The 23,532-nt window shown below is 34.2% G+C and overlaps 3 protein-coding genes and 1 long non-coding RNA gene across 10 annotated transcripts; 2 read left to right on the top strand and 2 right to left on the bottom strand.

The window, feature by feature from the left end:
- The first annotated feature begins 7 nt into the window (after positions 1 to 7).
- On the top strand, positions 8 to 3,758 carry LOC105685761 (sorting nexin-14-like). Of its 2 annotated transcripts, XM_012400145.3 has the most exons (9): positions 8 to 259; positions 348 to 582; positions 645 to 1,028; positions 1,101 to 1,413; positions 1,498 to 1,653; positions 1,736 to 1,860; positions 1,923 to 1,987; positions 2,066 to 2,916; positions 2,992 to 3,758. In XM_012400145.3, the coding sequence occupies exons 1-9, from the start codon at positions 174 to 176 to the stop codon at positions 3,411 to 3,413; spliced, it is 2,637 nt and encodes an 878-aa protein (XP_012255568.2). In that variant the 5' UTR covers positions 8 to 173; the 3' UTR covers positions 3,414 to 3,758. The 2 variants fall into 2 exon arrangements, with proteins under 2 accessions (XP_012255568.2, XP_048505459.1); XM_048649502.1 differs by lacking the exon at positions 8 to 259 and having other exon boundaries at positions 392 to 582; positions 781 to 1,028.
- LOC105685763 (facilitated trehalose transporter Tret1-like) lies at positions 3,556 to 13,525 on the bottom strand. The gene is made up of 2 exons (XM_012400148.3): positions 13,081 to 13,525; positions 3,556 to 5,978 (listed from the first exon to the last, which is right to left on the bottom strand). Exon 2 carries the CDS (start codon positions 5,931 to 5,933, stop codon positions 4,494 to 4,496), a length of 1,440 nt encoding a protein of 479 aa, XP_012255571.1. The 5' UTR covers positions 5,934 to 5,978; positions 13,081 to 13,525; the 3' UTR covers positions 3,556 to 4,493.
- LOC105685762 (facilitated trehalose transporter Tret1-like) lies at positions 6,617 to 11,759 on the bottom strand. Its single transcript, XM_012400146.3, has 2 exons — positions 11,268 to 11,759; positions 6,617 to 8,635 (listed from the first exon to the last, which is right to left on the bottom strand). Exon 2 carries the CDS (start codon positions 8,573 to 8,575, stop codon positions 7,124 to 7,126), a length of 1,452 nt encoding a protein of 483 aa, XP_012255569.2. The 5' UTR covers positions 8,576 to 8,635; positions 11,268 to 11,759; the 3' UTR covers positions 6,617 to 7,123.
- Positions 13,495 to 22,081, top strand: LOC125499820. Of its 6 annotated transcripts, none has more exons than XR_007276817.1 (4): positions 13,497 to 13,638; positions 14,032 to 16,762; positions 20,296 to 20,562; positions 20,644 to 22,081. It is a non-coding gene; the product is annotated as an uncharacterized LOC125499820 (long non-coding RNA). The 6 variants fall into 6 exon arrangements; XR_007276816.1 differs by having other exon boundaries at positions 14,032 to 18,135; XR_007276813.1 differs by having other exon boundaries at positions 14,032 to 19,879.
- Positions 22,082 to 23,532: the final 1,451 nt, after the last annotated feature.

Below are 23,532 nucleotides of genomic sequence, written 5' to 3'. Positions count from 1 at the left end.
AGTCGATGGACGAAGAAATTGTTCGACAGTTTGCAACCGCGAACTAATCTCTGCGCGAACTGTCAATTCAGATTGTGTGTATTTTAACTTGTTTTACGTAAATATAATATGTCCGCAATTTTTTTTTGGTGCATCATTTTTTGGTCAATTATTTGAATAATAATCTTTGAACAATGATATTATTGTCTGGAGATAAAGTCGAATGTTCTCTGGCATTGATTGCGCTTACATTTGCGGCAATTTTAGCAGTTTTTGATAGGTAAAATACTAGGTTATTCTCAACATAGGTTTTTGTAAATACTCATTTGTCAAATGCTTGATTTAATGCTAATTATGAATTCTTACAGCATAACGTGGATCGTTACGATAAGCGGAATATATTTCATCAGTGTGTCATGGGGTTTGAAAGCACTGGGATATATGGGTTTGAATTTCAATAAAGCTCCATGCTTGTCGAGTCCCAGAGCAGTTGATCCACAGTCTTGTGGGGTGTGTGGAGGCAATGCCTGCAAACGTCATCGGCCTTCTAAGAACTTTGCATGCGTCAATGTCCCAAAAGATTTCGACGATGCCTTGGAAAATGTGAGTGATTATATTCACTCATAATCAGAACTCTCTTAGATTCGTTTATTACATCATTTCAGCTACTCGAGCAACTCTTACAAACATATGTTTCTGCTTGGTACTCGGAATTCTCCGTGGATGAAACTTTTGTTCATCAGTTTAGAACTTCTATAGCCACAGCAACTGGAAACATAGCACAAAGACTTTTTCGTTTAGATACAGCAGCTGTTATCTTTGACCACTTGGTACCTATAGCATTGCAACATGCTCAGGACTGGCGAGTATTGGTTAATCGCGCCCGAGATCAAGGTGGAAGACCAACAGATTATGCTGCCGATTATCTTGGCTCCAGAATTCATCCTGCTGCTTATTCGCGAGAGGCAGAATTGAACTATTTAAGAGGCTTGGTTACTACACTCATGCCACATTTACTACCTAATACTCATTTTTCCATCAATAACAAGGTATTTTCATTATTTCCAAAAAGCTATGGTTGATTCTATTCTTTTCCACAAACTTTCAAAATTTTCTTATAGATTATTCTCAGAGAGATTTTAGCAAACTGGGTTTTGCTGCCTGCACTCGATGCACTTGCAGATCCGGATAATATAAATACGTTGATTATTCTTTCCACTTATCACGAAGGCGAGTTTACACAGACTACAGATTCCGTAAACGTTCCACTATTACATTCCTGGGCTATGCCTCCTCTACTTTTCGACAAGCTTCCTAATTCTTTGAAACCCTCTTTGGAAGAAATCTTGAATAACCCACAGCTTCTGTACTTATTCATGCAACACATCAAAGAAACTGGACCAGTCCATTTACTACAATTCTGCTTAGATATCGGTCAGTAATACATAGATAATTAATTCGATGCTCAATTCATAGGTTTGTTCAGTCTGCTCAATGATAGGAAATAATTTATTTCAGATGACCTTAGCAAGCGTATGTTGAATCCAGACATGACAGTTGAAACTGAAGAAAATTTATATACAGCTGCGCAGAGTTTGTATTCATCTTACTTGATACCAAATAGTCCCAATTATTTATACCTGCCTTTACACATATCGAAGGGATTACAAAAAAGTAAGTAGACTTTGATGCTTGATCAACATATGTTAATGAATCTTAATCATCCTTTCAAGAAATATTTTATTTTTATTAAAAGTCCTTGAGGGGGGGCCAGGAAAAATTCAAGAACTCAGAACTTCACGTCCACTTTACCAGGCCCATCAGGAAGCTCATACACTTCTAGAAATAATTTGTCTGCCGACATTTCATCATAGTTATCAGGTAATGAATTTTTGTTACCTGCCGCTATAATGAAATAATAAAAACTCCTTGGGTATTTTCAGATGTACACATTGCTCTGTGGCCAACAGGTGCCGGCTCATTTGCCAAAGTCAATTCAACAGAATAAGTAAGTGTCTATTTCGGCTCCAAAATCTCATTTGTATTTTGGATACAAATTTTCTATATTTCTTTTTTCATATTCAAGTGTTCAAGGTGCTGCCACAGGTGTAGGTAGTAGATTGAGCTCTCAAATAGGAAAAATTCAGAGAGTATTACGTTCATCTGCAGTAGACGGATCTCCCTATCAAACGGATAACGTGTACCAAGCCGAAGAAGTTGATTGCTCTTCTAGACTTCACAGCCTTACAAATTCTTGTGAAGAAGGAGGCAGCCGAGACCTCACTGCTTGGCGAGTTACAGTCCCACATGTCGACGGGGGTGGAGCTCAACCTCTTTATATGATTGCGATTCACAGCGTGTCCCAGGAAAAATCTTGGACAGTTTTAAGAAGAGATATTGACTTTTATAATCTCAGAACTCGACTTGCTGAATTCCACGGTGACAGAGAATTAAACGACTCACCTCTCCCTGCTCGGAAAAATCAACATCCATCTCTTAATACGAACAGACAGAGGTATCAAGACTTTTTGCAGAAACTACTTGCTAAACCAAAATTAAGGAGCAGTGAATTGCTCCACGCATTTCTTACTGCTCCTGATATGGAGCCTCACTACTCCAGCTATAGCACGCCTGATATTGGACTGCTTTATCAAAATGTTGCGCATAAATTGAGGAAAGAACGGGGACAGCATTTAGATAAATTCATGAATACTTTCCTCACCTCTGTTATCATCAAACATGAGCACACCGATGTCGGAGTTGAACCTTCTAGTGAACACAGTCTGAGCCTCCCCCAAAAAAAAGGACGGGACTTGATCCATATAGGACCATTTGAAAACAACCTTGATCTGCCACCAAAACTACAGAACTTTCAATTCGTCCTGACAAATCAACCCCAACATGTCACAGGCGCCACTCATTGTATCATCGAGGCTGGTAAGTTCTGAGTAACTTTTATTTCATTGATCAAGTTTATTACCGTTGACTTGAAAATATTATCGTTTTCTGTAGTCGACAGTTTGCTGGAGGTACCTCCGTCATTGGCACGTGTTTACTGGCTTGCAGCTTCTCTATCTTATCAGAGTTTAGATCCGTTAATGAATAAAGTGTTGAATGAAACGCTGGTAAAACTTTTGAGTGGCGGAAGAGCTGCTCTTGTGGTAAAGTTATTGCAAGCAACGATTATGGAAGCAAAAGTAAACGAAAAAGATATTTCTGAAAGTGAGATTTCGGAGAGTGAGAAACGCGAGCGAGCTTTAGAGGGCTTAAGTTCGCTGATTCCCTGGTGGATTTTCGGACTTCATTCGACCTGGCATAAATTAATGCGGTCGTTGTTCGAACCGCTGCAAAATGCTGCCTTCAATAAACACTTGGCGTATTCTCTTATAGATCAAATTGTTGCTGATCTGTTTCCTGAGATCCCTCAGCAATAAAGCGATCTAGATTATGAAGGCTGATCGAGTTTGATGAATCAGAATTTCAACCATTGAGATGAGAGAATTATTGAAATATTGACAGATGCTTAGTTGGGATGTTTATACGCAAAATAATAATCTTTCTATAAGCAGCAGCAGGTTGTTTCAGAGGGGATAGTTGTATTTATTGTACATAATTTACATGTATACAATCATCGTGTATACTCAATATTTATAATGCTGTGTGGCACTGTTTCATCACAAGAATGGTACAAATCTCACATTGTACATATCGTTTTATTCCTGGGATAGGATCGTTGTATTAAATTATTGCATAAAACGTATTTATTTGATAATCTTAAATGTAGGCAATAGCAAACCAGTTTTTGCAGTTTAACTTATAATTAATATTCTCCTTGTCATTTCAAAGAGAGAGCAAATGGTATTACTTGCGATATTTGGCCCAGACGTTTAAGTATGCTACGTACAAGAAATATTAAAAGACTTAATTAGTTGCATTGCTGTTTGATAAACGTCAATCAGTTTTTCAATATGAGCACTTTTGGCTTATCGTCATTAATCTGTTATCCTATTGGTCACGATCCTTGCTGCACTAGAAATACTAATCTAAAACTTTTTACGAGACAACTTTCAGTCACAAATATTTTTTTTGTTCCAAAGGCTTTGCGAAAACATCTCAACAGTTTTATTCTAAATGCACGAAATATTCGACGACAATGGTATGAAAGGCGAGTCTTCGGGTTGTTATTATGTCATATGATAAACAATGTGTTTATCAGAGACATTAGTTTATGTTATTGCATAGTGCAACTCTTTTTCTAATGGTTTATATTTTAAAAGCAGACAAATTTATTTCATGACTAAACTTTATCTTAGATGAAAAGTTCAGGGTTTTACTGAGCAGAAATGGCGGTATTAGCGTCGATACTTCAAAAATTAAAAACTTATTATCACATGTCTCGTCTGACCGCACTTCTGTACACTCCGTAAAATTTGGCACAGTACATTAAAACAGATTATCACGTTGCTAGTCAATTAATGGAATAAGTTTGGTCTTTGTGTTGTCACTTTTCATATTCAAGCCTTTGTTATTTCACACTCTGGTACAGGCTTTCCACTTAGTTCTATTTGAATCTGTTCCAGAGATTTTCCTTTTGTTTCTGGTACTATGAATACAACGAACACCGCACCCATGGCACAAATTACACTGAAGATCCAAAACATTGTGTGTTGCCCAAAAATTGCTAGAAGGTCATTGTAAAACCTTGTTACGATAAACGCCATCATCCAATTCAAAAAACCAGCACTACTTCCAGCTATGCCTTTTATCTGTGGGCTAAATATTTCTCCAACCATCATCCAGGGGATCGGACCAATACCAATACTGATCATGAAGATGTAAAAGCTGACTGCAATCAACGGAAGCCACCATATTTGTGACACGTCAGCCTTAATATGCTCTAGGTAGAAATAAATGCCGACTGCAAATGTCCCAATACTCATTGAAATTATGGAAATTAGAAGCAGGATCTTACGACCGGCTCTATCCACTAGCAGAGTACTTATAAAGACCGCCGGTACTTGCAAGGCGCCAACAATAATCGTCGATATTTCTGGGGATATACTACCGGTTTTACCGAATACTGTTCCAGTGTAAAATACGATCGCATTTATGCCACTCAGCTGCTGGAATATCATTAGACCATAGGCAATTACTATTCCTTTTTGGGCGGCTTTTGACCTGATACCTTCCAAGAATGAACCCTTGTTCCTTGCTTCTTCCTCCAAGGCTGTTTTGTGGATATTAATTTCTTTTTCTATGTCATAGTTAGGGCCTCGCAACCACAAGAGGCTTGCTCTTGCGAGGTCTTCCCTGTTCTTCATCAAACAATAGATAGGACTTTCCGGCATGAAGTAAAAAACAACCAGGAATATCAGTGGAATCATTGCACAGACCAGTGACAGCTGGTATATTGTTGCAAAAGCACCCAATGAGTAGGATATTACAACACCTGCACAAAGCATCAGCTCTACGTATGATCCGAGACTTCCGCGGATACTAGTCTCACCTATTTCTGCAGTGTAAACTGGAATTGCGACACAGAAGGCTCCACCGCCAACACCCACCAAAAACCTCCCAATGCAAAACATCGCTACTGAGTTTGACCAGATTAGCAATGCCCAGCCAATGGTGAATGGAATTACCAAAAGAAGCATGCTTGGTCGGCGGCCTAGATGGTCCATCACAGTCCCAATTGGAAGACACATCAATGCTGCTCCTACGTTTGTTATTGAGCCCATCCATGAGAACTCTGAAATGCTCATGGGAACCCCATATTCTGCTATCAGATCTACACCATTGTCACCTGCAGCCGTTGACCAACCAAGAGCTGAACCAAATGCTAGAGCTCCGAGTGTAGCAGATAAAGCTGCACAGTATTGGGGCAGCTTTCTTCCCTCTTTGGTGAAGCTTTCCGTTGACGGCGGAAATACTGCAATCTTCTTTTGCTGATCCATCTCACCCTCTTCTTCTTCTCGCAGTAGCGGAGTACTCTCCGTTACCTGAAAGGTGAGAAATACAATTATTTAATATGAAACTTTGAAAAATGACACTCCAGGGAATTCTCGAACATTTGCTTCATAATATTTTGTACATGGAAATATTTTTATATTTTTTTTAGCGGTTCTATACGTACTTTAATTATTCGACTAGCCATAATATACACTTTTCATTTGTAACGATCAGCATGAAAGAACAGTTACTCAGTTTTGATTTCATTGAAACCAAAATTATTTGCGATACTCCTTTGCCCCCAACAATTTATGGCTATCACCCTTCTATCTATGTTCAAAACTAATTGATAGGGCAGCTGCGTTATTGTTGTTAAGAAACATTGGTTCGGTTTTTCGAGTATAGCAATGCATGATAATATAATCTCCAGTCTCGCGTTAATCTTCCTCTGCTGTAATTTATTTTTCTGCATTTCTGTTTTTCATTCTACTTCTACGCAAAGCCAATATTCAGTTATTTCAATAATCTTACTTTTTTTGGGGGCTGATAAGAGACGTGAGTCGAGCTATATACTGTGTGGAATAACTGATGGATATCATTATTTGGGCAATAAAAATATTAGGAACGATATGAATGTTGATAGAGGATAAATTAGAGACTAGGAAGATAATGCGTACACACATAATAGTTAAGATAATAATAATTATAATAATAATTTATTTACAATACTCATAACAATTTATGATACAGGTTTTTCTTTATACATATAATAGTAAAATACATTACGAGCCACGGAACTAAATTTAACAGGATGGTATCATTTAACTGAGACTGGTTAATTATCTACTAAAGAATCAGTCTTATAGGAGGATTGATATTCAGACTATTAAGTACTCCAATTTTAAAAACGCCGAAATTAAATTTGAAGCGCTAATAATCCCTAAATCTATTTCCAAAAAAACGATTGTTACTCCTCTAGACCGTTGAAGACGATTAATTATTCCATTCTATGTTCTATACATTCGATTTTCTGTGACGGAATAACAGGGTGGAGGAGCGCTTCTTCAGATAACATACGCTTACTTTTATCGCGATTGGAAAATTATCTAAACTATCCGTTATCCATGAAGATTAGGCCATTCTCTTTATTGGACATTGAGTGAGAAATATAAATGCTATTTACAATTTACAGAACTTAAGCTTTTTCAGTGCTTGCAGTTGATGAGGATCGGTTTCCGCCCAATTCTATTTGAATCTGCTCAAGTGATTTTCCCTTCGTTTCTGGAACTACGAAAACTACAAATACGCAAGCTAGTGCACAAATCACACTGAAGATCCAAAATGTAACGTCCACTCCAAAACTTAACGTAAGGTCGCTGTAAAATCGAGTTACCAAAAAAGCCATCACCCAGTTAAAAAGACACGCACTACTAGCGGCTACGCCTTTTATCTGTGGAGAAAACAACTCTCCCATCATCATCCATGGTAGCGGACCAAAACCAAAGTTGAACATGAGGAGGAATAAACAAGTTGCTACCAGTGGGAGCCATGTAATTGCGGATACGTCTAGGTGCATTCTTTCCTTCAAGCAAAAATATATACCTAGCGTAAACGTGCCAATCGCCATTGAAACACTTGATGCAATAAGCAGGATTTTTCGCCCTAGTCTGTCTACTACAAGCGTACTAAAGAACACAGCAGTAACTTGTATGACTCCAACAATGATTGTTGAAACCTCAGGAGGAATACTGCTTCCACTGCCAAATAGTGTACCAACATAGAATATTATGGCGTTAACTCCACTCAGTTGCTGAAACAGCATCAAACCAAATCCTATAATCAATGCTTTGATAGAAGCTTTTGATCTGAGAATGGAAATGAAAGACCCTTGGTTATTCCGCTTTTCTTCAATAGCTTCTTTTTTTAACCGTATCTCCTGATCAACGTCATATTTGGGACCTCGAAGTCTTAGGAGACTCGCCTTTGCCTGATCTTCTTTATCTTTCATTAAATAATATCCTGGTGTTTCAGGCATGAAGATAAACGCGGCAAAAAATATCAGTGGAAATATAGCTGAGATCAAACTCAGCGTAAATATATTTACAAAGGACCCTAGGATGTACGATAATAATATACCAATTGTCAACATCAGCTGAAAATACGATCCTAACTTTCCTCTGACATCAGTCTCTGCTATTTCAGATGTGTAATTGGGTGCAGCAACGCAAAATGCTCCTCCACTTACACCAACCAGAAATCTTCCAATGTAAAACATCACCACTGAGTTTGCCCATATCGTTAAACCCCAGCCAATTGTGAATGGAACTACCAACATAAGCATGCTAGGCTTTCTGCCAAATATATCGCTCAGAAGACCAATTGGAATACAGATCGCCGCAGCTCCAAGGTTAGTTATTGAACCAATCCATGAAAACTCTGATGTACTTATCGGAATTTTGTATTCAGCTGCTAAAGTTACACCATCTTTTCCTGCTGCATTAGACCATCCCAAAACAGTACCGAATGCTACGGCTCCAAGAGTTGCTGCTAATGCTGCTATATATTGAGGAAGTTTTTTACCAGAGGTGCTGTACCCTCCTGTTGAGACAAGGGTCTGCTGAGAAATTCCTATTTTCTTTTCTCCCATATTGCTGATAATATTTCCGCTGCCACGGCTCGCTCCTAGTAACGGAGTTCTGTCTGATGCCTGAAAGATAAAAATTTCAATCAATGTCGGTTTGATTTTAGCATAGATTTTAGTAAAGAAGATCCAAGTATCAGAATTGGATGAGCAAAAGAATTAAATCGATGTTAGACACAAACAAATCATGAATGTAGACAGTATGAATCATTTTTAGTACAGTTATGTACACGGGTACTGGATATAGTTTGTGTTTGACCCATTGAGATAATACTTTCATTTTTCAGACGAATTATTATTTTGAAGAGTTTTCAATATTATTACCGAAATCATATTTATAAATTTTTATCAAACAACCATTAGCTACGCTATCAAATATGATGATAATAATTATAGCAATGGGCGTATGATTTTTGTCTGTGCTGCACAGACGGGTGCAATAGAGTCCATTGTGCCTTGTTAAAGTTAGTACACTTATCACCATTATTGGAATCGTTTGAAGAGCTATTCCTTTTCTTTGTATCAAATTGTACCTACCGCCCAGTTATTGGCCTGGCTGGATGTGGCCATGTCTTCACTATCATAATAACGATCCATGTTTTAAAGTTGGTGTATTGTCTTATATTCTGTTAAACTATAAAATTGTATATCGTAGTGAATATTATGTTGTGAACTAGTTGAGTATTCGGTGGAAGCTGATATGTAGTTTAATACTTGTCTCAACAAGTGGTAGAAGAGAACAGTCGGTTTGTCGTTTCTTTCAGTTCATTCTTTCATCTCTTCAGCAGACTTCTTATTTTTCCTCAGATACGTTTGACTTCATATTCTTTATGCATCCAAAAACAAAATAAACTTCACTCGGTATGGGTGTATGTGTTTCGCGCGTTAATTACCCATTCGAAATTAGTCTCTGATGTCTATTCCAAGAACTAGCAGCTGTCACATGTGTATAGTTTTTTATAAGCAGTTTTCACGGTAGTATTCGAAATTTTAAACAGCTGCGAGCCTGGGCGCAGAGTCAGGACTTCCAATTTACATGTCTGACAAAACTTGCGGTCACTTCCGAAATGACCAGGGAGTATTTCTTCATCCTTAGGTAAACAGCAATCACTCGATAATAGCGCAATGCATTACCGACCGCGTAAATAAAATGCATATAAAATGCAGCAGGCCAGAAGCCTCCAATGCAATTCCAGTTTCGTATAATCAGGCGCTCGCAGCAAAAAAATTCTAACGAGGTTTTTCAGTAGAAATAATCGAAGAATCCAGATGTAATGCAGTAGTTTAGACAATAATCAAAAAACTATTATAATCAGGGATTCATAAAAATTCATTCTCGGGTTCTAGCGTCTTTTTTCTTTTTCTTCAGCAATTGTAATTCTGTTCTTTTCATTATGGCAGCTATATGATATTTGAAGAATTTACTGTCTTTACTAACGTCCGCATCTCATATCTGAGTTACCGATAGTTTAGAAATCCTGAATGTTTATTCTATTATCTTTCAACTCCATTCCTCCTTTGAAACATTATCGAATGTGTCATTTCATACTACAAAAGATGAAAAATGATTCAAAAAATATGTATATATAAATTAATTAACGTAACTATTCCAACCGTTAAAAAAAGGATATTTCGTTGAAAAGATATTGATACAAAACTGCAATCAGTCTAGAATACTGACATTAGTGCGGTAAAAAAAAACAAACAAACAACCAATTCGATTACATGACGTTGTCATTCATCAGATTTTTTTACATAATACTGATGTTGATGATGTACGGATAGCGATTAAGATAAATTTTCATTCTTGCAGCACACATGTTCACCTATTTCCGGTTTTAATACAATCCTGTAGCTACCAGCATAGAGTTCAATACATCTATAGTACCAGTCAATTATCGCAGTTACTTACGTAACTCGTAACATCATTTTGATCAACTTCTATATTATTACAAGATATGTAACTGAAATTACATATAAATTGCTGCTGAAATAATTAAACAACGAGTAAAAAATAGATATAACATCACGGTAACCATCTTGAGTTTGTTTGGTTTTTTTACCTCTGGGGTAAATGAAAAATTTGTCTTTTCTGTTTTCGGATTGATTCGCAATTCTTGTTCATTTGCGTTCCATAGTTTTTGTCGCATAGATTTATAATACAATAGGTATAAGCATAGATATATTGAACATATTATATAAGCACGAAGTTGATGAATGAATGAGATACCTGACTGATTATCATGCGGTAACAATTAATTATATGTGGTGAAACGATATTTGAACGTAATTCTTTTTCCCAAACGTTGCAGCTCTTTCAAAATTTGCTATTCAAAAATAATTTATTTTCTTTTTTTAATCTACAAATGTTGATCCAATAGAAGTCTATAGGTAAACCGACATCGAATTATTACTATAATTTTTTTACATTTTACAGCTCGAGGCTGAAAATTAATTCGAAGGCTCTAGACCAACATTTGCCAATATGATGTCTAGACTACGATTGAGCAAAAAAAATGAATAAGCACAATTTAGAACGAAACATAACAAAAAGAAAAAAAAAAAAAAAAAAAAAAAACAACATTCCGATAGATAGAGAAAAAATGTCATGTTCCATTTGTTACGTTTTTTTCCTCTTTTTTCTATAATAGCGGAATCTCATTATTTACCTATTTACTTATTCTTTCATCATACTCACAGGCTTGCTCACAGGCGTAAAAGCACAAAGTCACCAGTTTGGGAAGAATTTCAGCTGTCGATGACAGAAGGCCCACTTGTTCTTTTTTATTTTTACTAATATTTCGTTATTGTTATTTTGTTTTCTTGTTTGTTTAGAAAGACGGGGTGATTCTCTTAGTTTTTTCTTTTTCTATCCTTTTCGCGTCAGAGTTGTGAATTATTTCATGTACTCACAGTAAAATTATGTACAAAAAAATAAATAAATAAAAAGAAAACAAGATTTATACTGGAACTTTTTGGGCATATTATTATTATTATTATTGTTATAATTATTATTATTATTTTTCATTCTGCATTGAGAATAACATTGTCCGTAGCAAAAATAAATTTAAAAAAATAAAAAATAAATAATAAAATAATAAATAAGTAAAACGAACGAATACAAATATTTTTGATTGCGTTTGCGAACTAATTATACATAATAGTTATTAGAGCTGATGGGGAAGATTGCGCGTTTTGAGGACTGTGCTGTATTCGCAGTGTTCCGCTTGGTTTTAAATCTCTCGATCCCCACCTTCAACTTTTGCTGCATGCACAAGCCACATAATAATGTTATATTGCGCTTGTCTGCCTCGTTATTCCCTATCTACTCTATATTATACTACCTATCTATACATGTACATACTATATAGGTACATTGTTATATACATATGTACATACATACCAATGATCGAGTGCTGCAGATCTGAAGATTATGAAAAGATATAAAGAACCGAGTGAGAAAAAATTAATAAATCAAGTAAACTGAAAAGTTGAATAGAATGAAATAAAATAAATAATTTAAAAGAAAAGCGCCGCTGTTAAAAAGTTGTAGAACACAAACTACCCATTATAATGACGTCACATCATATCTTAATGTATATTCTTAATATACTTGATACTTTATCCGTCTACAAGAATTTTTCTTGTTGATTTTTTTTTTTTTTTCAATTCAATTTGCTCTATTTGTTGATAAAATATCTTACACTCCCCCACTCCCCAGTCCCCAGTATAGGTTCATATGCATAGTTGGATACCAGCCCGCGATCATCTATCATACATCGACTCATATCTTACTGAAACAAACTATTGATAACAACAACAGCAAATAATAATGAAAATTGTACCATTACACAGGTGCGAATACGCATCGGAGGCCTGTGTGCAACAAGTGGGCACAAAAAAAGTGTGGTATCGAAGGGGTAGTAATGATAATTGAGAGAAAAAAATGTATGGATTATATTTCGCTCGAGTAATTATCGCAATTCCTCGCACCCGCGGATTTCCTGCAAGAACTAAGACGATGATGTTCAATGCAAAAATGCATTTCAGTATTTTCATTCGCTCATTTATTTATTCATTTTTTTCGCACTTTCGAGAGGTAGTGCGTTCGCTCATATCTGCATGTACTGACGAATAACTTAATATCACATCAATGCCGATATGTAGTCTCATTTGGTCAACTCTTCGGGGTATTGAATTGTCATCATTATTATCGTAATTATAATAATTCTTTTTATTATCATACAAGGGAAGGAATGGAAAACCCTAATGATAAAAAAAATTCAAAATATCCTGATTAGGGATACTGGGAATTATTGGTGAGTACATAAGCAGCATGTATTTTGTACACCTTATTATAGATTATAAGCATAGATATATTGAACAATATATCTATGGTATAAGTATGGGAATAAAATTTTCTATCTTCTATTTTCGTTATCATTTTTTTCCGAGGACAAAATAATATATTAAAAACATTTTGGATGTAGTAGTAATAATATTTATCTTACGTTCAATTGTCACTTCACCGAATGTTTTTCCTTTTATTTCTTTTTTTTGTTTATCTTTCGAACAGTTTTTTTACATTCATTTAATCCAAAATTATCCAAATTTGCTTTTTTCTTTTTTAAATGTTTTGTATTTTGGCTTCACGATTTATTTTTTCATTTTTTACATCTAATATGTGCAAAGTAATTATAACAGGTATAAACTCCGCGTAGATATAAGAATCCTGTACATAGCTTTGGTACAGGTATAAAAAAAGTATATTGAATATTATAATTTTTAATTGATATTAATTTTTAGCGTGAAATTTTAATAAGTACTCAAATGAATTATCTCTGTGTAGTTATACGCGGGACGTACCGATATAGGTATGTACTATATAAGTATGTATATGCCTATGTACGTTTTGCTACGAGAACACCCGTGCGAACTGACAGTGGTCAACGGATGGATTGCGAGGTGTTTAAAGACTGGAATATAGTCTTAAGAGCGGAGTTTAAAACTCTCTTGGTGTCCCGCAAATGGCCTCCAGGAAGCAGTATTAATATATGCATGGTAGGGAGGTACGATACGTGTGTTTTATATAACTGACATTGTCTCATCTTACTTGAACGATATTATAATGCATAATTACGAACTATCTAAGTAGGGGCAATAATTTCGATCATTATAGAATTATGCCGTAGATAGTGAAAAATTGCTTTTTCTTTCTTTTTTCATACATTATCTAGCTCAGTTATAACGCATATAGGTATAATCTGCATATTTTATTGCATGCTTCGTGTTATTTCCTTTTTTTTTTATTTGGTTCTTGTTTCAAATGATTTGGAGATTGAATATTTATGGTTGATTATTTATGTCTAATGGATTACGGCGAGATATATTGCAACTTTCTTTATTTATAGTAAATATAGATATGATATTTTGATAACACTTTTTTTTTTCTTTTATTTCAGGTATTCCACCAGATACGATAAATGCAAATACAAGCAAACGATTACTGACAAGTTGAAGGCCGGACTGTGCGCAAAGCTCATGTTCAATTGGTAGTGGGTTATTCAAATATGGAGTGGTATACTTGTATAACTACAGTAATTACACAACGAAGAAAAAATTTATCGTTATTCCATATCGATATACCTTTTGTGAAGATAATAAGTTGCCTGTTAAATAATTATTTTCAATAACGATGATATGAATTTGAACAATTGAAATTTTTTATCGTCGTTATTAAGGTTCTATGAGGTGAATTTTCAAATTTTTGTACTTTCGTTCATTTTTGCAAACATACTCTGAGGTCTCAGGATACAGTAATATCAATTATATTTATTACAATACGTACGGAAGGTGATTTATTCTTTTTTGATTTTTTTTTTTTTGCGTCCTTTCGTACAAGTGTATCATATCAGTAAATGATGATTATTACACGCTGATATATCGATCGTCATTTCAAACTTATCACGGCTTATATTCTTATCAAGGCTTATATCTTTGTATCGATAAGTTTACACGGTCGCGTGCCATTTCTATGTACTTACAGGTATGTACGTACTGTATATGGTTACATACTCATACCACGTGTGATTGTTGTATAGATCATAAAAGTTTATGCATCTATGGTGACGTATACCTATACGTGATATGGTACTACACCAGATATTCCATCGACTTCGATCATGTACGATCAGATTTCTTGCATATAATGTTGAAAAACCTGTAGGTATGCAAATCGTTTGGAAAAATTATTTTTTACAACATTTTTTCATAATAAAAAAAACGTATTTTATTATTTATTATATACTACAATTATCAGCCGGACTAACCAGACAATTCGAAGTGATCAAATGATATATTCGAAAAATAAAAGACAAGATGCTTCGGATTATAATAATTAAAATAATGCAATACCATCGTGACTTATTGAGATTGATTATCTTTGTCAGAGGTCGCACTTGCTCACTCTCTCTATACTTTTGCTTTGATTGATTTTGAAAAATTCAATTTTTTATTTTTTTTTTCTATAATATCATACGAGTACATCTACAACCGATGTGTTGGTTTTTTTTTTCTGAATAATAGTTATCAATCACGAGAATATTTATCAATATATCGACTTTACATGATTGGGACGCATACCTAGAAACTTCGATGTAACCAAAAGAAAAAAATAAAGTTATTAAATAAAAAGACTAATGCCAAAGTTAAAGTTGCTGCTGCATCGACTCGTGTAGTCGGTTTTGTTGTTATTATATGAGTTTCTGTTTGTTCAAATTCACTTCAACTTTTTGTCCGACGACTACTTAGTTCCTTAATGCATTAATCATCGTGGAAATTTTTACGTTGATATTTCAACTAGGATACGATATTGCGTTTATACAATCTCAGCAGCGCATTGAACAATATTGCAATTGATATTTGTGATAAGTAACTTTACCGATTCGAATATTCGACTATTACCACAATTCACATAAAAACATAAATTGCTAATACGTCTGGTACATACATGTATGTACATAGGAGTTTAAACATGCTAGGTTTTGAAATAATTGACAATTTTAATTGAACAAATTGATTCACATCTGTGTATACAATATGGCTTCTTTTTGCGTAGCGATAGTTAGTTATGTAACATACTGCTCTACAGAACAAAGTCCTTATTACCCGTACGCACATTTCAAACGAAGATTGGAAAGAATTCGTTTTTTATTCAATCAATATTTATTTATTTATTTATTTATTTATCTTCGTTATTTCTTGTTTTTTTTTTTTCGTGGTTCACACGATTTCACCCCATCCTTTTTTTTTTGCCACTCAAATATCATGTTCAAGGTATGTTTTTCCCAAGTGCAATCTTACTATTCAGATGTTTATTCTCTTATTCGTTTCCTGTTTTTACCAGTACATCCATTATTTTATACCGTGTTTTTTAATTACAGGTACATTACTTCCAGGGTGATTCAGGAACAATTTTCTTTGACTTCCTGATATGTGGAGCGTACATTATTAATGATTACAACGTTTCGTTATAATAATTATTTGCTCATTATTATGAATGTTGTTTGATTTATTTATTCATTTATTCATTCATTTTTACAAAGTCTTACGCGTTAAAAGCTGTTGACCTCAACTCTGGAACACGTGTCCATGCATTATGTGTATACCTATATCGCGTCCTACTATTGGAAACTCGAACTTCTGTAAGGATTAACTTCTCTTATAGTTACGTATACCTACGACTTACCTTATAGTATTATTATAGATCGTTGAAACGGAATGGATAAATCTTGCCTTGGATTTTATAATTATGTACACAGATGGCATGAATGGATGATTATTTAATTAACAATGCGTGAAATTAAACTAATTTTAAAAATTGTTTGTTTAATACGGAACGATTGCTCGGAGATTATGATTTCAAATTACCTATTTTATAATCAATTAACGATACGTGAAATTGAACTAATTTTTTGAATTGTGTATCGAAGATGTAACGATTGCCAGGCGATCATATGATTGTGAATTGGCAATTTTATCATATAATATTGATAATTTTCCGTTTTCATTTATTCATCTTTTTACCGTATCGTATACCCACTGCGAGAGCAGAAGGCGAAGTAGGATAAAATCATAATCCGAAGTTCTATGCAGGATTGAAGATCTTTAACATTATCTCGTGTACTGATACGTGTATGTCCAAAATGCAGATACTATTAGTCAAAAAAGAAGTACTGATTATGAGTTTTCGGTGGGTTGGTGTTGGGCTTATCCGAAATTTTAAGCACTTGGGATTATTAAATCCAAATCCTTGTAAATTTTCTATAGTCAGTTCTTATTATCTGGATAATATTTGATTCAAATCGATTGCACGATCATCACATAGTTCGCCGATGACCGCGACTTTGCTATACGCAATTCAATTTTTTATTAACCCGATAAATGAACTTGTGACATTAACTGTGATATCCTCTTTCGATAATATTGATAGATACAACATGAGTGTATACTTGCGTGATAGATTTAATCTACAATTTCTTTATTGTCTTTATCTTCAAAAAAGTATAACGTGATAACATGAATCGTAGTCATAAAAATATTGTAAGACACACGCGTATATGCCACCAATAAACCGTAATTACCGTCACTTACATCAAACCTATGCAAATCTTTCATAACATCACGCGGGAAATTTGCGGTGAAAAAAATTCTATTTTAAGAAATCGTGTTTACAAACAAATATTTTAACTAGATCTATATGGGGATACCTACTGTGTATCTCCTATATGTATTTACACCCCAGTGCTATGCGATATGCTTATCATCGCTAAAGAAAATTCGTTGGAAAAAAATTTTATTTTATACTCGGATTTGAGTATGAGAAGAAAGAGAAAAAGCAGTACGATTTTAAACGTTCAGACGCGACTCCGCGTTATTTCTGTATTTCTATCAAAGATGAAATTGAGATAGGCGATTGAATAGTGAAGCTATAGAGATAAATGAAGAAAAAATCATTATTGATTTATAAAATCTCTGCGGTATTTCAACGAACAAAAAGAAATAAATAAAGAAATAAATGAATTCAGTTAATAAAATTAAATAAAATAAACATATTCTAAAAAACTAATCCAATAGTCGATAAATAATTCTTCGATTTGTTGACTCAATACTTGAGATGTTTATTTTCCAGTAAGCGCAATTTCCTACTCGATCGAATTTTTCTCTTTCACATGTTATCTTGAATAAGTAGAGAAAAAAAGGGAAGGAAAAAACCAAATTGAAATAAAAGAATTCGTAAATGATGAGCTGTTCGATGATACGTACAGACGATAAGCGCGATCTAACATTATTGATTCTGCGCTGTACTTTTAGTAAAAAATATTTTTTTTTAACAAAGAATTCAAAAAAAAGTTTGCTGGCGAAAAGTGAAGAATATAATCAGCCGCAATCATTTCGTTCTTATTGATCGAGATTATATAACATTACACGGTGTCTTTTGATCGAGAAAACAATTATATCGATCAGGGCATTCGACGACGATTATATTCTATCCATCGATGTCCAAGGTTTCAAAGATATATTAATATATTTTCACACCTTGCTTATTACGTATAGCGACGAACCTGGTTTGCCATATTTTCACTATATCTTAATATATGTATAACACAAACGCTTGATATATTCTTCTCTTCCTTGCCCCCCACCCCTCACTTCGATTATTTAATATTCAAGTTATAAATATAATCAAAATCATGTACAAATTATATACCAATGTAGCAAATCATATACCTAATTTCAAATTTCCTATCCATAATATTTCTTCACTAGTCGAATGTTGTAATCGAGCAATAACGATCTACATAAATGTATTTATACGTATGTACATACGTGTAACATATAGGTATAGTGATCATATATACTCTGTTCGGAATGCAAAACCGCATTCTAACTACATATGAATACGTCGTTCATGCTGCAGCTCATTGCGTTTTAAATTATTTAGAGTGGAATTAGAACTGACACAGATATCGACGTCGTTGCAATATAAGATAAAATATATTATAATCCACGTACGGATTACATTCACCTGTACTACCTATACGTATAATAATATCAAAGTAAATGATCAAATCAAAATGATTGATGATCGAAAACATGTGATAATAATGATATGCTAATGGTTGTTGATGAAAAATGATAAAAATTTGAGTGTTCGAGATTTTATTTTATTGTATTTGTCATTATTATCAACATTATTACTATTGTTACTGTTATTTTGTAAAACGTCGAGACGCGCAAAAAACATTTCGTTGTCGTAGGTGTAAATTATTTGAACTGTATACGAGAAACGTCGGCTATTTCATTACCTTTTTATCAAGATGTGAATAATATTGTTTTATATTTCTATACGTTACATATCTACGTGTACGAACGATTTCTCACACCTGTGCATCTGTCGGACATTTTACGTCAAATCAACCACATACCTACACTGCGCTCGCACCAATTGAAGGATCGCTCGAATTTGGTCGTAATAAAGACCTATTTTCAAACGAGTGTAACTTCGTCGAGAATGAACGGATCGCGATGAAAAAAATGCGTTTTGAAGCTTGAATCTTTGACTTTGAAACTGTCATCCGGAATTTGAATTTTGCGCAGTTTTTTTCTGCAGTTTTACAGCTTTGCAGCGATGAATGCAGCAATTTTGCGTTCTCCTTCTTTTCTTCTACCATATGTGCACCTTGCGTCGAAACAATTGCGCAAAAATGGCGTCGTAATGGTTTTGTAGCTTGAAAATTCCCTTTAGAAATGCGCAATTTTCATCATCATGCGATTCGAAAATTAGTGGCACTTTTTTACAGGTACCTCGGTGCTCGTGCGGCGATATTCATCTGAAATATTTTGTTGCCTTCTCGAATTCGAATGAATCGCCCAATTGTATCCTGCCGGATAACACTTTTTTGATGACCGTACAAGACCACTTAAGTCACGTCGATTATTAGGCGATTGATCTACACGCTCACCGACTTGCAAAGATCCGTAATTTTTTTGTTACTCGTTTTGAAAAATTCGTACATAAGGATACAAAACAGGCATTTCAAATACAGAGATGACGAAATGATGATAAAATTTTGCATTCGTCTGGCAACGTTTTGCAATTTCAGCTACGTACATTACACAAAGAGATCTATTTAAATTTTTCCTTAAGTTTATTTTTAGAACTTCAAATTAAAGGGTACAAAGAACTGGTACGAGACTAATAAAATCATCAATTCATCTCGTCTTATACCGCGACAGAATGTGATAACGGTAATTGTTGCATGCATGTTAAAAACTTAATATAAATCATTTAGTTTTGTGACTCTTGTCACGCCTACTCGTAGTACATAACTTCATATTGTTTGTCGATAGAACCGTACAATTACTAGAATAATATTTCGATATTTTAAAACAATTGTACCAACAGTAATGATGACGACGATTGTGGCTATATCATGATTTACCGCAGAACAAAAAAACGAAAAAAAAAATAAATGTAATAGTATGTGTAGTAATTAAAATAATCGGTAATTTGTATAACTAAACCGTGCAAAGGTATAATGGGATACGGGAGGAAGAATGGAACAAGACGAAGTAGACTAGAATAATAATTGTTCTCACAATATTGACGTGAACCAGAATATTTGGTAATATGTTAGGTATATTTTGTTCTCTATTCGTTTCAGGTACGTTCAATGAGTGGGATCTCTATTATCTTAAATGTAACGTAATGAGCCAGCGCGCCTAATGGAGTTGTTTGGAGGCAAAAAAAGAATTCTCCGATATACTCATTTGGGCAAAGGAATAGAAAATACGACAAAAAAAGAAAAAAAAAAAGAAACAGTATTATCGAACAACTTTAAATTTGCATCCGCTTATGGAACGTTGATATCGATGGAAGAAAAAAAAACTGAGAACTATATACGTACGTTACAGCAACAATGTATTCGTAGGTACGCTTACATGAATTAATTAGTCGATATTTTAATTTGCCTATCAATTAAATTTTTTTTTGTTTCTTCGTCCTTCGACAGATCAAAGGCTGCCGGATGCCGATGAAGAAGGAGATGAATTGGACGCCACCTTGACTCGAAGTATGAAATGAGACGTATATTCTGCATTGTGAGGTTTTCGACTTATAAATAGAATGACCTCTAAGGACCGATTATTATTATTGATATTATTATTATCGATTAATATTCCGGAAGTCGAGAGACGACCCAGTTTCCGTTTATAATTATTCAAGTACGAAATACCCTTCCGCAATTTCACGCTCATGTATGGGTGGCTATACGTAAATCTTGTTTATCATTTTTTTAACTGCTTTTTCCTTCTTCTCAAAAGACCGAAGACATCGAAGGTCGTTCTTGCGCTGTCTGGAGAGATCATTTATCCGTTCGATTTAACCGGAAATGACCCTCAGAATTGAGGTACAACCGGCACAACATTCGGAAGAGTAAACAATATAAATAAAATAATTAAAGCAAATACTACCTGTGATATGCAAATTTTATAAGCGATGAGACATTTGTTTTTTCCTACATCAAAGTTTGATTTGAATACAATTAATTAGATATAGTCTCAGATTCTTGACAATAAGGGGCAAGATCTTACTTGTCATTGTTGTTACTCATTAATTATATTTAATTATTTCTCCTCTGGTCAACTACCGGAGATCATGAATGAGGTGAATTTAATTCTTTCATGGGATTCCAACGTTCGTATGTCCCTGGAAAATCACTTGGCGTAACCATGATTGTTGTAATTATTGTCATCATTATTCTAGTTATTATTATAATGTTTTTTTTTCTTCATCTTACAAGATACAAGTTCTTATATGGTTGGAATCTGGATGCTATTGTAACAAATGTAGGTAATTAATTAATATGCAAAGTGGCGATGTCACATTTACTATACAGATGGTATAGGTACGTACCAAGAGATCAAGCCTTGACTGTGTAGTTGTAGGCATTCATAGGTATTAAAACTCTGTGTCTCTAGTATGCGTTAAGATATTCTCTTTCATGCGTATATAAATGCATGCCTATATTCTCACTTTTGACACTGACCTACTTTTTTTCTGGAAAAATTAATTCTCGAAGGGTCGCGTTCATAGATATTGATAAAAATTTAACACAACAAAAAACAAACAAATAGGACAAAAACGAATGAAGAATAGGTTTGCAGCTTATAATCATTGAGTTTAGCTGTTGATTAAGTAAGATGGCAAAAAATGAATTCATTTATCACCTATTCGTCGAATCTTTACGATATAATGTACGTATCTTTACATATTTTAACCATAGCAGGTTTACTCTTGTTACCGATCTCTGTTATAGGGGCTATTACTGCAGTGACCTCAAATCTTAAACACGTTTCTCTTATTATACAGCCGTCCTCTGAGAGCAGTTTGTAAAGTCGTCGACAGCTTGCTCGCTCGTTTAACTTTATGAATAAATCCGTCTAATCTACCTTTACTAGCCATAACGTAATTCCTCACCGATCTAAGACGTAATATATATTATTATTTTTTTATTTTATATGTTTATCCGGTTGACGCTCCTGAGGCGTTAGCGAGCGATTGAAGTGCCATTGTTTTTCTTCTTCATCTCTCAATTATCGTCGTTTTAATTGATCATTGATAATCTATGATATTTATTACTATTAATAAGGATAACTGTATGTAAATTATATAAGGGTTGTATGTGAACACGTGATATTTGATTGCATAAGTTTGTATCGGTTGATATCTCGATTTTTTTTTTTTTTTTTAGAATCTTTACGACAAGTGATCCAGATAAAAAGTAATGATATATAACGATATCTGTATACGTATATGAGAAACAGATATTTGTGATCGGGATAGCGATTATCATTGTTCTAATACATCGCATCCTGTCTGGGGGATTATTGTCGAAATTTTGAAACTTCATCAGAGTCGTTCACAAGTAGATAAAACAAGAAATCTCATTTTTTTTATCCGTCACTGTATTTTTATATCGATATTTATTTAAATATTTAAACGCGTGATAGCTAATTAGTGTCAATGTCATTTTTATTTCAACGGTTGATCGCCGCGCGTATTTGTATAGATTTTATTTTTCGTGTTACTTCAAATCAATTTCCAATTTTATAGTTATATGAGGAAAGACATTGAGTTACTTCCGGTTCACATTTTATTTATCATTGTTTCATCGGTTTCCGTTTTTTTTTCGTTTTCCATTTCCGACGCGCTCTATATACAGCGATCAAGTTTGAATATTTTGTGTGTTATTTTTTGACGACTTTTATTTCATCCACGTTTGTTCTATTTGTTTGCAAATTTCATTCATTTTCAATTACGTGATAAGGTGTGCTTGTGTCGCAACACGTAATGGAATAATTTTAATCATTCATCTTGGATGATTGCAAGTAATTGAATTGTGTACACGTGATACACGTATTGATACATATTTACCCACAATCTGATATACGTTAATACGTGTACTGCGTCCCCCGCCCCCCTCAAACTCAATTATTATAATTCTCCATGAATTTTTCGCTGTTATTGAATTTTTTCATTTTTTTTCATGGGTTTATAATATTATTTGGTATTGTTTTTTATGTACATATTTTTTTTTAATTTTGTCCGATTGGCGGTTCTTCGAGTATAATTAATAAATGATATGGTTTTATCAATTTACTGTAGGGTATAATACCTATGTCATGCACGTACGTACCTACAATAAACACACCTGTTCTTATATTATACGTAGAACATTCTTATAGTAATAGAACTATAAATTTTTATTAAGCTAAAAAAAAGATGGGTAGATCGCATTGACTAATATAGCTATTACATCGATGCGGATGATCCTTTGTGAGGTGTAGAACATGAAATAATAATATTGAGGGAGGACAAGAAATAATATTTGCAACGTGAA

Source organism: Athalia rosae, chromosome 2 (assembly GCF_917208135.1).
Source record: "Athalia rosae chromosome 2, iyAthRosa1.1, whole genome shotgun sequence".
Lineage (NCBI taxonomy): Eukaryota > Metazoa > Arthropoda > Insecta > Hymenoptera > Athaliidae > Athalia > Athalia rosae.
Note: the sequence above shows the minus strand (reverse complement) of the source record. Positions and strands in the feature narration are given on the sequence as shown.